The sequence below is a fragment of the Xiphophorus maculatus genome, chromosome 11 (genome assembly GCF_002775205.1).
Source record: "Xiphophorus maculatus strain JP 163 A chromosome 11, X_maculatus-5.0-male, whole genome shotgun sequence".
Taxonomy (NCBI): domain Eukaryota; kingdom Metazoa; phylum Chordata; class Actinopteri; order Cyprinodontiformes; family Poeciliidae; genus Xiphophorus; species Xiphophorus maculatus.
Window position 1 is genome coordinate 3,352,465 of NC_036453.1, and position 12,773 is coordinate 3,365,237.

The window sequence follows — 12,773 nt, forward strand, 5'->3', positions numbered from 1 at the left end:
TCTCCATGGCAACCATTCATCTCGGCAAAATGCCTGGGTGCACCTAGCCTCGCCTTGGAGGACAAAGCTCCTCCTCTTATCCGCAGTTTCTGAGTCTCCTGCTCACAGAGCACCTCTATCCTGCGACTCCCCTACTCAGCACCTAAAGACTAGCCAGCAGCAATTAGCAAACACCTGTTGGAACTGCACATCTGTTGAGCTCCTCAGTGCAACTCTGATAAAAACGTCATTAAAGGGTTGATAGAGGAGCGCTAACATCAAGGCGTTAAATTACAAAGCACATTTTTTTAAAGTCATATTTGATAGTTTATTTTTCTTTGAGATTTTTCTGTTAAATTGGACACGGACATCTTTCTGTTCTGTGACTTGAGGCAGTTAGCGGTTGAGGCTAACTAGCTAGCTAGAGTTTTTGTGTTTATCATTGGTAGGTGTGAATTTCTTGCCAGTTGGCTGGACAACGTTCGTCTTCACCACTGACTCACTACTGTTGCCAACCCCCTGTGTTCTGTGCAATAAAGCTTGTCACTACTACATTATAAAACATAACATTTTCTTTTGCACCTTTCTGTTGTAAAACAAGTCTTACAATTCATTCGTAGTCTTAAATTTGAGTCGTGAAGAAACCCCGTCATGGAATCAACCTGGTGTCCCGTTGAACTTCCAGGTGTCAGTTCTCCACCTTCGAGCAGTGCCAGGAGTGGCTGAAGCGTTTAAACTCTGTCGTCCGGCCGCCGTCCCGCCTGGAGGACCTGTTCTCCTTCGCCTTCCACGCTTGGTGCATGGAGGTGTACGCCGGGGAGAAGGAGCAGCACGGCGAGCTGTGCAGACCAGGTGCGCTGCCACGTTCTACGTCTCTTTCCAAACCCCATAGGAAGACTTCCTTCGGCCCGGCGTTTATCGGGCATCGCCGGGTTTTTTTCTCGTTTTGTTTTTGCAGGAGAACATGTGACCTCGTGGTTCAAGAATGAGGTGGAGAGGATGGGCTTCGACACTCAGAATGCCTGGAGGATATCGGACATCAACAGCAAGTTCAGGTAAAAAGAAAAAAAGACTATCATTCAGGATTCTGCTGCTGTGTTGATGTCCGCAAGACAGTCCTGTCCTTTTGCTTTCTCTGACCAACAACGCATTTCCGTGGGTCTCTGTTATTATACCCTGCTGGTGCTGCAGCCCTCAGTAGATAAGAAGCCAGACCAGGATTATGTGGCTGTAGACAGAGCCTGTTGTTGAGCCGTGGGCCCTCCAGGGCCCCCACCTCCCTAGTTTGACTCTGTTCTCTGTGGCCCTCCCTCCTGCCAGGCTTTGCCCCAGCTATCCTCAGCAGCTGCTGGTGCCAGCCTGGATCACTGACAAGGAGCTGGAAAATGTGGCCGCCTTCCGTTCCTGGAAAAGGTTTCCTGCCGTGGTTTACAGGTCAGTCTGTTTATTTCTTCCTTCGAACCGTATTTGTTTAATTTATTCATTGCTGCACATAAACTGTTTTTGTGAAAGAGCTGATGGAGTTGTTTGATGAAATCCTTCTGGTTCTATATCAGACTGCAACCAGGAGGCAGAAATAAAAAGCTTCTTTAGGTGGTTAAGAATAATATAAAGTCTTTATGGCTGTTTATTGTTGCCCCATGGCCTGATGACTCTATTTTTGCTCATAAAACACTGACATCACCTTTTCAGATCTCCAGTGTTCAGCTGGTGCCTAAAACCATTTAACACTGGAACTGAAAAGCATTTAGAAAATCCAAAATAAACAAATAAAGCAACCAAAATAACAATAATTTATTATGTTTTGAAATGCAGTTTTGGTTACTGAGATGAATTTTTGGTCATTCAGCTTTGACAGGGCAGGTAAGCAAAATTGTCAGGTGGTGCAAACCAACTACTTTATCCTGGGTATCAAATGTTTGCAGCGTCTCTCACAACGGCAGCTTTTCAATGATATTAAAGGGTAGGGTCTCTTTAACAACTGTTGCATTTTATTGTTAATAAATAAATTTTTGGCTTATTGTGACAGGCTTTGTCGATATTGATGATTATTGATTAGCTTTTTGCGTTAACTATCCATTTACCCCTGTGCGTTGGTGGTGCAGGGGTAAACGTCCCCCTCCTCTCTCACAACTGACTTTCCCGTTAATTCACTGTGAAATATGGCTTCGTTCACTCTGCAGCCTGAAGTGACCCAAATCTGTTAAATTTTTTTTTCTTTTGTTTTTGCTGGGGGCAACATGAATCTGCTCCTGCACATATGAAGCAGGTTGTTGCTAGGTAACCTGAGTGAGTGAGTTTAGTTGATGCCACCAACTTTCCTTAGCTGGCTGTGAGAGGTCGAGCAGCCAAAGCCTTCCCTCTGCCTACATCCCCCAGAGTGCCTTGGGGTTCTGAATCAGAGTTCAGCAACATTATCAACATTCTATCGGCCATTTGTTTTTCTTTCTATTGTTATTATCACGTTTCTATGGCGATATATATCATTGTTTTATCACCCAGCCATTGTCTCCAAGCTGCTCTGTGTCTGAATATCGACTCTAACTTTGTTTACTGCCGTGTGGCTGTTCATAGCATTACTGTAAATACAGTTTTCTTGATAAAATCATAGATTCCTTGCTCAGCCCTGTAATCTGTGGCTTATCTTTTTTTTTCCCCCTCCCCATGCAGGCACCAGAGCACCGGCGCTGTGATCGCCCGCTGCGGCCAGCCAGAAGTCAGCTGGTGGGGATGGAGGAATGCCGACGACGAGCACCTGGTGCAGTCCATCGCCAAGGCCTGCGCCGTGGACAGCAGCGGCCGCAAACATCTTACCAACGGCGGCTACACCAACGGCTCAGACCTGCCCGATACTGATTTCGGTACGAGGGTTTTTACTGATGAGATGCGCTGCTGTTATCCTCACAGTCACACACACACATTCCCCACAGCGGGCCTGCAATCAGCAGAACTTGTGCAAGCCTACCTGTTAGAGCTCGTCTGTAGCAGCTGGCTGACTCAAACGCACATCGCAGTAATAATGTGTTGTCGTTTTAGCTTGAAGGTCCATAAAGGCATCCTGTAGTTTAATTACAGAGCCTTGCAAAACTATTCATACCATCTCAACATTTTTGCATTTTGTTTTTAGAAAGCAAAATAAAACTTATTGGAATATTGTTTTTCTTAAGCTACATCAAGAAAAACAATTTTTCAAAAGCGTTCAAAAGTTTAGCAAGTAAAGACATGTGAAGTGTGACCTTCAATGGTATCAACAAAATAAAAGAAATTGCATTTGGTTGCACATGGAGGTCAGCCACATTATGCTATAATTAGGTTGTTGGGTCATTGTTCATAAATGTCTTTAATGAGTTGCTTTTGTTGCTGGTTTTGGATGCTGGCAGTAGGAAGGATTTTTGGTCTTATGTTTTACTTTCAGACAGCTGTTATGATATGTAACCGTGGCAACAAGGTGTTGTTTTTACAGCTGGGAGCGGCTGATAAGCTTCTTAAAAGCTCGTATAATATCTGAACTCTGACCCCAAATCCCAGAGCAGCTGAAAAAGAGGCTTCATGGATTCAGGACCAAACAGGAAGTTCAGATCACCATAATGGATCATCCACAACGACTCTTTGAATTTACTTGGATGATATGAGTTATAAAACATTTAATTTTCCTTCATAATAAATCTGTTTTTCTTATTTGAATCGAGTAAACCAATATCCTAAGCTTTGAATGTCTCACTGAGAATTGAATGGTTTAAATCAAGTCATATGCATGTGTTAGCATGGCCCCTTCAAAGTCCAAACCTAAATCTAATTGAGTTACAGGGTAAGACTTTGAAATTTTAACGATGCTTTATGAAATAATTCTCATTTTATTTTTTTACTTTTACAAATAATTCTTATTTTACTAAAGAACAGTGGTGCAAAACATTTCAGTCTCTAAATGTGAAAATGGTTTGGATAAATATTCCTGATTTTTCAGAAAAAAATCCAAATGAATAAATAAAGTTTATGAGTGAATTGCGATTAATTATTTTTCTTTCCCTTCGCACTTAGTTGTTTTTTTCCCACATAAAATGTTAAGACAACGTATTAAAGTTTGTGGCTATAAATGTAATCAACTGGGAAAAATGTCAAAGTTTCTGAATTCCTTTGCAAGGCAATTCAAGCATATTTTTGGAATGGCAATTTTTTTTAGTAACATTCTAAATATTTCTATTAAATCTGAATAAAACTACAATAACTCCTTTTTTCCCAGAATCCTCCATGACCAATAGTTCAGAGGTGGAGACTCTGGCCATCCAGCCCCACAAGCTGCTGATCCTGGATGCTAGGTCGTACGCGGCAGCGGTGGCTAACAGGGCCAAGGGGGGAGGCTGCGAGTGCCCAGGTAGGCTTTGTGTCTCGGTTTAAGGTTTCAAGCAGATTTAGGTCAATGCATGCTGCAGAATCAGAAGCTCACTTAGCTCCAAATGCGATTGTTCTTTGTGCTAAAATTAAACGGGTTTAGTTTTTGACTGTTTCTTTTTTCTTTTTTTTTCCAGAGTACTATCCCAACTGTGAGGTTGTATTCATGGGAATGGCCAACATTCACTCCATCCGCAAGAGTTTCCAGTCACTACGTTTCCTCTGCACTCAGATGCCTGACCCAGCCAAGTATGTTTTTTTTTTTACTTCTTCTTCTCTTTATGTTTAATTACAGTTCCCTCCAGCAGTGATTTCAGACTCTAGACACAACATTATGACCATGCAGGCTGAGATTACAACTGCAGCACAGCTTTGCTTGCTGGAGGTACCTAGTAATCACTGTTGTGTTATGGAATAGCTCAGACATCTGTGCCTGATTTAGAGCCTGGCCCCAGCCCAGGTAGAGGATCTCTTCCATTTGAACTCTCCAAGTTAACTCCAGGTTGATGTGTAATTAAACTGCACTGCTGCAGGAGAAGGTTGTAGAATTCAGCTAGGAGGTCAGAAATGTCCTCACAGTCAGGGTTATTCTAAATGTACTAGAATAGATGTGTTTTATTTTGGGGAACATAAAGGACTCTAGCTTATGTTTATTTGTGTCTGTACTGTTTTAAATAATTCTATGCTGTAAAGGTGCAGAAAATTAAGCAGAGGGATGCACCAGTCCACTTTTTTCACTTCCGATATCGATATCTGAGGTTTACTAGAATCGGCTGATCCCAAACAAAAAAACTCTGCTGAACTTTTCTTTTCTTAAACACAGACATAAATGTACTGAATTATAAATATACTTGATAGCTCTGCACCAGAACAGCACCCTTAAATACACCAGTAGCTTCACAAGTTTGGTGAAACATGTAATCAGAAACATTGTAAAATTAAAGCGTGAAAACTGTTCTTATTTTTTTCTGGGAAATTTGCTGCTTGTTTTACTTTTCATTGTTTGGTCCCATTAAGTTGGCCTTTTAAAACGCCTGATTTGAGGAAAGAATTGAGCTGTTGTGCTGATCTGTGCTGTCTGACTGTCCATGAGAGATTAAAGCGGTTGCTCAAAGTTTTTCTCTTTTGCCGCCTCCCCAGCTGGCTGTCTGCGCTGGAGAGCACCAAGTGGCTGCAGCACCTGTCTCTGCTGCTGAAGGCGGCCCTGCTGGTGGTCAACGCGGTGGACAGAGACCACCGGCCCGTCCTGGTGCATTGCTCCGACGGCTGGGACCGCACACCGCAGATTGTTGCTCTGTCCAAGCTGCTCTTGGACCCGTACTATCGCACCATCGAGGTATTGACGTTTCCATTTCCTTGAAATTTCTTCAACTATTTGAAGTGGGAAGTTACAGACGAACAGTAGTGATGTACTGATCATCACTTTATGACAGATTACCAAGTTTGTCTAAAACTCTGACCTGCCCATTTTAGGCCATCCAGATTTTTCTTTCTAAACAAAAACGTCAGACGATGTCAAAACAACAAAATGAGTTCAATTTGAGTTTCTGGCGGGATCTGGTGTCAGATTCTGGTCATCAGCTGGTTTTATTTTTACAGGTAATACCTTGAATACTACACAAGTCTGGACTGAATCATTCACACACACACACACACACACACACACACACACACACACACACACACACACACACACACACGCACACACACACGCACACACGCAGCAGTAGGTATATTTGTGTTCTGTTATATTGCTAAATCAACAAAACATCCTCCATTCTTTTTACAGGTTAACTGCAGCAACATGTTTCAGCAGCAAAACCAAATCAGTGGTGTTGTCCATGGTCTGATCTTTTTGTTGATAACTTTACTCTGTTTAAAACAATCTGTGTTAACTTTGCAGCAATTCTATTGAGACTAAATTTAGTGAGAAGTGAGATTTTTAGATTTTGTTCTATATTTCTGCAGCTTGCTTAGTGCGGCCCGGAGGCCATTCGTTTTTATAGCAACTGAATGTAACATAATTACTTGATTGTGCTATAAAAAGGCACCATGCACCTGGAAAATATATAATACGGCCCATTTGAATGAGATTTATCAATTATTTATTGGTGAGAGCTGTTTTAAGGTCCATTTAGGAATTAGACCAAAAGGACCTTTACTGTGCCTTTGGTGGACAGACATAAATCAGTAATGCTTTATAAAAATGGAAGAATTTAACTTATTTAAACTTCTGCAGGCTAAAATGCTCACTTTGGCAGCATTTTCCATCCAAAATACAACTTATGACACAAAAAGGGTCAGTTTTTCCCCCCCCTAGTTGTTTTCTACAAGTGAAAAGGTGTGATGCGTTTGCGCAGGGCTTCCAGGTTTTGGTGGAAACGGAATGGCTGGACTTTGGCCATAAGTTTGCAGACCGCTGTGGTCACGGGGAGAACTCTGAGGACCTGAACGAGCGCTGCCCCGTCTTCCTGCAGTGGCTGGACTGTGTTCATCAGCTGCAGAGACAGTTCCCATGTTCCTTCGAGTTCAACGAGGCCTTCCTGGTACGAGCTCCTCTGCTAGTCCATATTGTTTCCACCACTTCTGAATGTCTTCCTGTCTAGAAGTGAGGATGGTTTTCCTCTAATCACTACACATCTCAGTTCCCTTCAGGGAACGTTAATAACACTAAGAGAACTTCTTTTGATTTGCACACTTGCGATGGATTGTTTACAAGCCCGGGCATGTTGGCATGCGTGTGTGTGTGTGTGTGTATGTGCAGGTGAAGCTGGTGCAGCACACCTACTCCTGCCTGTTCGGCACCTTCCTGTGCAACAGCGGCAAGGAGAGGGAGGACCGGCACGTTCAGGAGAGAACCTGCTCCGTGTGGTCGCTGCTGCGGCCAGCCAACCGCACGCTGAGGAACATGCTGTACTCCTCCCACTCTGAAACCGTACGTCTCACCCACTCATCTCCTCCAGGGGTCCGGGGCCTCTGCGCCCTGCGTGTTTTCACCCTGCATCTCTAGAGGGCTCTTTCAGCCCGTTTCACTCACAGGAACGTTGATTAAAGCCCGACAAGACGAAGCATGAGAAACGTCGAGCTGTGGAGTCCGTAAACAGACAGGATGAAACCATAGTCTTGACTTTCACAGCGTTCTAGATTTATCGGCAATTGTTTTGCTTTCAAACTTGATTTAAAGTCTGTTTTTCAGCCTTCCAAGTGTTGCATTGTTGTGGTTGCTGTTGTTGTAGGCAATGAAATTCCCCCTTTAGCAAATTTAAAAACAATACTCTGACAACGCAGATGTTCTTGTCACATCTTGTTCAGACTTCCATCTATAGGCTCCCACGCGCTCAGGCTTACTGTCCGCTCACAGTTGAGATTTCATAGTCAGTCGTGCAGACGTTTCTCGTGACAGACCCTTTCATTTCGTACAATCCAAATGGGTACTAGGAAGATTGAAGAGCTTTTTGGGAACTTAGCCCCAATTCTTCTCCTTCATGGCTAAAGTTTATATTTATGACCCAGACCTGACCCAACATTCTTACCGGGTCAGATCAGAATTATTTGCTTAATTGTCGGGTCAGGCCTGTGTTAATGAGCCTGCAATACACAGAGAAAACTGAACGAAAATGCATGGTATAAATCTAGTTTTATAGTGTTGATAGTTGAACTTGTTGAGGAAATGAAGTAAGCAGGATTCAGAAGTTAATCAGACTGTATCAAGCGCAGCGCACTGCCTGCATGCACTGCATGGAGCAGCAGCAGAGACGGGATCTGTTCAATGTGTGATTTGTACCCGACTCACTTTGTGGTTACAACAAGTGACAAGATGGAGCGGGAAGAGGTTGAACTAAAGCTGAACATGGGAGAAGTTACACTTCTCACTTACAGTATCTGGTGGTCTTAAAACAAAGGCAGTAAAATTGGAATTAAAAGAATATGTCAAGTTTACTTTGGGTTCAGGCCTCTAACTCAAGTTAATTAGTCAGATTGGACTCTCACACAACGCCTTGGGTGCGTCGGATTTTTCGGGCCTGATCTAAACTCTAACCAGGGCAGCCGTCACACACCTATCAGTGTAGCTCAAAGAGCAGCAGTTGCTCTTTGAGCTACACTGGTTACGCTGACGCAACATTTTCAGCTCAGTGTCGCATACAAACCAGTTAGTTTCCCACCAAGTAGTTTACTTTGCGACAACGCGTACTTGGGTGTAAAAATTGACCTTTTGCGGACCTCAGGTGAGTGAGGTGCGCCTGAGTATGCTGGGACTTTTAAGACTCCTACTGTTATATCCCACTGATCCCATTTGGTGGGTGGGTTTGTTCTGCTCGCAGGTTCTCCACCCAGTTTGTCATGTGCGGAACCTGATGCTGTGGACCGCAGTTTATCTGCCCAGCTCTTCCCCCACCACCCCCTCTGACGATTCCTGTGCTCCCTACCCTGTGCCCGGTGCCAACCCGGAGGATGCGCCCCTGGGCAGGTGAGCCTGGCGCGTTGGCACCCGACCCCCCCACTTCCTGCTTCATGTAAGATAAACACAAACCGAGGACCCCCCACAGCCAGAGGGTCCCGGCTTAACAACCCTTCTGCTTCTTGACGTTGCTTTTACCAGACCTCACAGCAGCTTTATGTCACCCAGCAGTCATGCAGTGTCTTGCAGAGGTTCCTCTGAAACTGCATTTAAAATGTTGAAGTTTTTTTATTTTATTTTATTCGAAACAGATACTTGGAAATAATTTATTATACAGGGCTTCCCCTAGAAAAGCTGCTAAGCATGGTGGTAGGTGGGCTAGATCAGACCACCAGCAGCTCACTGTGTTAAAAAATGTGAAAAGTTGACAGGAAATTGGACTAGTTAGTAATGTTATTGGAAGACGTTATAATGGAACGGCAACTAAAGATTCTTAAAACAGGCAAACATAAAAGCATTTCATTACAACAAACATCAGTTTATTTGTACCTGGATGAAGTAATCAGCCGATGGGTCTTAAAACAAGCTGGTCATATTTAAAAGTCAAATGAATTAGAGGAAATATTACCTAAAATGGGCAACAATGGATATTTGTATACTTAGCTAAATATTCCTGGTACAAAATTTCAGGGTTTATTGTCTGAGGTTTTCTTGTGTTTTCCTAAATCTACCCGTTTAGTTTAATAATGTTTCGCTTTGCTGGTTGTGATTGGTTGTTTATCCAAGTGAATGCAAGGTATACTCTGAATGAAAAAGACCTGTCTGTGATTGGTTTGTTTACAGTAACTTTGACAAGTTGCAAGATAAAAACAACGATATTTATTGTTTTTAATCAGTTATTTAAGCTGTTCAGCTGTCAGCTTGATGCACAGTGCTGTCCTCCTCATTCGGCTTTCAGGTGTTTCAGGAACACTGAATCATTTAACTTCTATATGTGAACTGTGGATGCTCACATTAGCGTAGGGGAAGTTTGTGCTACTGCTACACGTTTAGCATTGAGATCCTATTTTAGGCTTGAATAGATTGATGGGCTAACTCCTTTTAGCAAAACTTTAATTGTCTTTCCCTTCATCCAATCAGATTGTTTTTTTGAAGCAAAAATGACCCTCCAGTGGACCAAGAGAAGCAGCTTCGTCGTCCATCACTGTTTGTGAATGTTCCTTGTGTGTCAGATTTACAGGTGTACCAGAAATGCATGATTATAAAGGTTCCATCTAGAACCTTTATAAAGAAAAAAAAGGGATTTATGAAGATTAAATTTATTAAATAAATTCAAATCTATTTAATAAAAATTCCTGTCCCTGGTTAAGATATCTATAAATATTTCTGCAAGGCACTAATGGTCTTAATGATATATTAAGACCATTTTGGGCTGCAAGAGTATTTAAAAAGACAGTCTGTGTTCAAAGTCTAATCTTTTGTCTTTTTCTTGTTTTGATGAAGATGACTGGTTAACACAAAGACTTGGTCTGTCAATCTTAGCCAGAAGTGCTGAGACGGTTTAATTGTGTTTTCACCGCTGAATTGTTTTTCTCATTTCCTGTTTAGACGAACAAAGACTCGCTCTTTTGACAACCTGCCCAGTGCGTGTGAGCTGGGAAGCACGCTGGCTCCCAACCGGCGCTCCAGTGACCCGAGCCTCAACGAGAAGTGGCAGGACCACCGGCGCTCTCTGGAGCTCAACATGGCGGTGGGCCCTGAGGGAGGGGGCAGTCAGGAGCTGCAGGCCGGCGGAGAGGGACCGCGTACGGACGGACAGCAGTCGGAGCTGGGCGACGACCAGCATCCCCGCGAATCCCAGGCCGCGCTCCAACAGGACGCCCCGGTCAGCCCAGACGGGGGAGCAGAGGAGGCTGAGCTCTCCGTGGTGGTCGACATGGCTGAGGGGCAAATGGAGAACATCCTACAGGAAGCCACGCAGGAAACGGGAGCAGATTTACAGGGGCAGAGACCTGCTGCTGCTGCTCACACAGAAGTGAAGAAGGAAGTTGAAAGTGAGGGGGAAACTCCAACGATGGAGACGCAGAGAGAAATAGTTACAAACGGTCACCATCCTGACAACGGCGAGGTGGAGTCTGAGGACGATGGGGATTCTCCTCCTCTGCCTTCACAGGAGGAACAGGAACTCCATCAGCAGCCGAATGACCAGACTCAAACACCAGAGGGCGCTGTGGAGCAGAGCGTCAACTGCTCTGCTGTTAGAGAAGAGTCTAGCTCAGGAGAGCAGCCGCTGTCTGAATCCCATAAAACCATTATTAACGGCTTTGTGGGCGGGTCATCAGAGGAGCAGGACATAGACGAGACCGGTCCCGCCTCAGAACCCGAGCTCGCCGTCTCAGAATCGGACGATCCGCTGGACAAGAGGGCGTCTGTGATGGAGAGCTCCACAGAGACTTTAACAGAAGAAGCCTGCAGCAAGCTGGAGCTTCTTCCTGGACAGCCAAGTGTTTTACCCAACCGTCAGCCGCACGGCGACGGCAAGAGCCAACACCCCGGCTTCAGGAAGGACAGGGAGGTGGCCGAGTCTGGCTTTAGCAGAACTTTAAACGGGGGCAGCAAGCATGCCTCGGTCAGTGCCTTTCAGTCTGCCAGTGCTGAGCTAAGCAGGGAAGGGCTTTACAACGGAGACTGCTCCGATGGAGACCCCAGCGTAGGACCGCACTGGGCCAAAGGGAACGGGGAGCGGGTCCCGCTCAGCCGACAGGTGTCTCTGGCCAGCTGCAACTCCCTGGTCCTCCATCCACGTGGCGCCTGCCTGCAGCACCGCTGCTGCCACACCGCTCCCAGCCGGACCGCCGTCAGCCCAGAGCAGCCGACCCGCAGCCACCTGGACGACGACGGACTCACATTGCACACGGACGCCATCCAGCAGAGGCTGAGGCAGATCGAGGCCGGGCACCAGATGGAGGTGGAGACGCTGAAGAAGCAGGTGCAGGAGCTGTGGAGCCGCCTGGAGAACCAGCAATACGCTGGATCGCACCGGATCAACGGAGATGTGGGTGACGAAGTGGTGAGACGCTGCTCTGCCTTTTACTCTTTAGAGAAAAATTTAACTTTCCATGCTGTTTCCATCCAAAAATATGCACAAATCTTTGTCTACATTCTGCCAGGGTAAAAAAAAAAAACCTAAACTTTGCAGTTGCAGTGTTCCCATTAAGAAAAGACTTTAAAATCACACATGAATAAGCTAATTCACAGGATTAGTCATTAAAAATTATGGCAGCCACAGATGTAGTTACATATTCATAATTCAGCCGTGGTGTCAACACTCATCATCTATCAGGCATCAGAGAAACGTCGGCGTCTTATTCAGGCGTTGGTGCAATAAACCTCTTAAACTTTGGAGCAGCTACGTATGCAGCATTCGATGAAGCTGTAGTTGGCGACTTTACAGAAGTGTTATAGATTCTTCACTTTAGAGTGATGCACAACTTTTCATGAGCTGTGTGAAGCTGTAATGGCTCTGGTGGAGCCAGCTGCACATAGTTTGAAATAATCAAATACCAAGACAAACCATCTTTCTCCTACCACTTCCTGTTGTCGTCTTTGACGTTTTCGCCAGCAGACTCATCCAGCTGTTGGTCACGTGATTTGTGTGATGCAGAGAGTGTTTTTCCATTGTAGTTTTGTGAAATGCATCTATGTGGATATGGCTACAAAACCACCTCATCCCAGTTCCAAAACTTTTTGCAAAAAAAGTTGTTTTTTTTTTTTTAGAAATTGGGGTGTTTGTATTAAGCAAATGTATTTTTGTCATTTCAATTTACACCGTTTCATGGTGGGTGTAAACTCGGCTCCTGTCTCTTTCTGTGCAGACCTCAATGACCGACTCGGAGTACAACCTGGACCCAAACTGCTTGTCCCGCTGCAGCACGGAGCTCTTCTCAGAGGCCAGCTGGGAGCAGGTGGACAAGCAGGACACGGAGGTGAGCATGACCACCCCGTC

At 44.7% G+C, this 12,773-nt stretch overlaps 1 protein-coding gene across 4 annotated transcripts in view; it reads left to right on the forward strand.

The window, feature by feature from the left end:
- The window catches only part of mtmr3 (myotubularin related protein 3), a 36,524-nt gene that overhangs the window by 14,678 nt on the left and 9,073 nt on the right, over positions 1-12,773 (forward strand). For all 4 annotated transcript variants that reach the window (XM_023341633.1, XM_023341634.1, XM_023341635.1 and 1 more), the window contains exons 7-18: positions 665-831; positions 938-1,034; positions 1,300-1,413; positions 2,650-2,840; positions 4,220-4,351; positions 4,506-4,617; positions 5,509-5,704; positions 6,729-6,914; positions 7,133-7,303; positions 8,691-8,836; positions 10,376-11,837; positions 12,643-12,753. In XM_023341633.1, the coding sequence (XP_023197401.1) occupies positions 665-831; positions 938-1,034; positions 1,300-1,413; positions 2,650-2,840; positions 4,220-4,351; positions 4,506-4,617; positions 5,509-5,704; positions 6,729-6,914; positions 7,133-7,303; positions 8,691-8,836; positions 10,376-11,837; positions 12,643-12,753 (3,085 nt within the window). The remainder of the gene's footprint in view (positions 1-664; positions 832-937; positions 1,035-1,299; positions 1,414-2,649; positions 2,841-4,219; positions 4,352-4,505; positions 4,618-5,508; positions 5,705-6,728; positions 6,915-7,132; positions 7,304-8,690; positions 8,837-10,375; positions 11,838-12,642; positions 12,754-12,773) is intronic.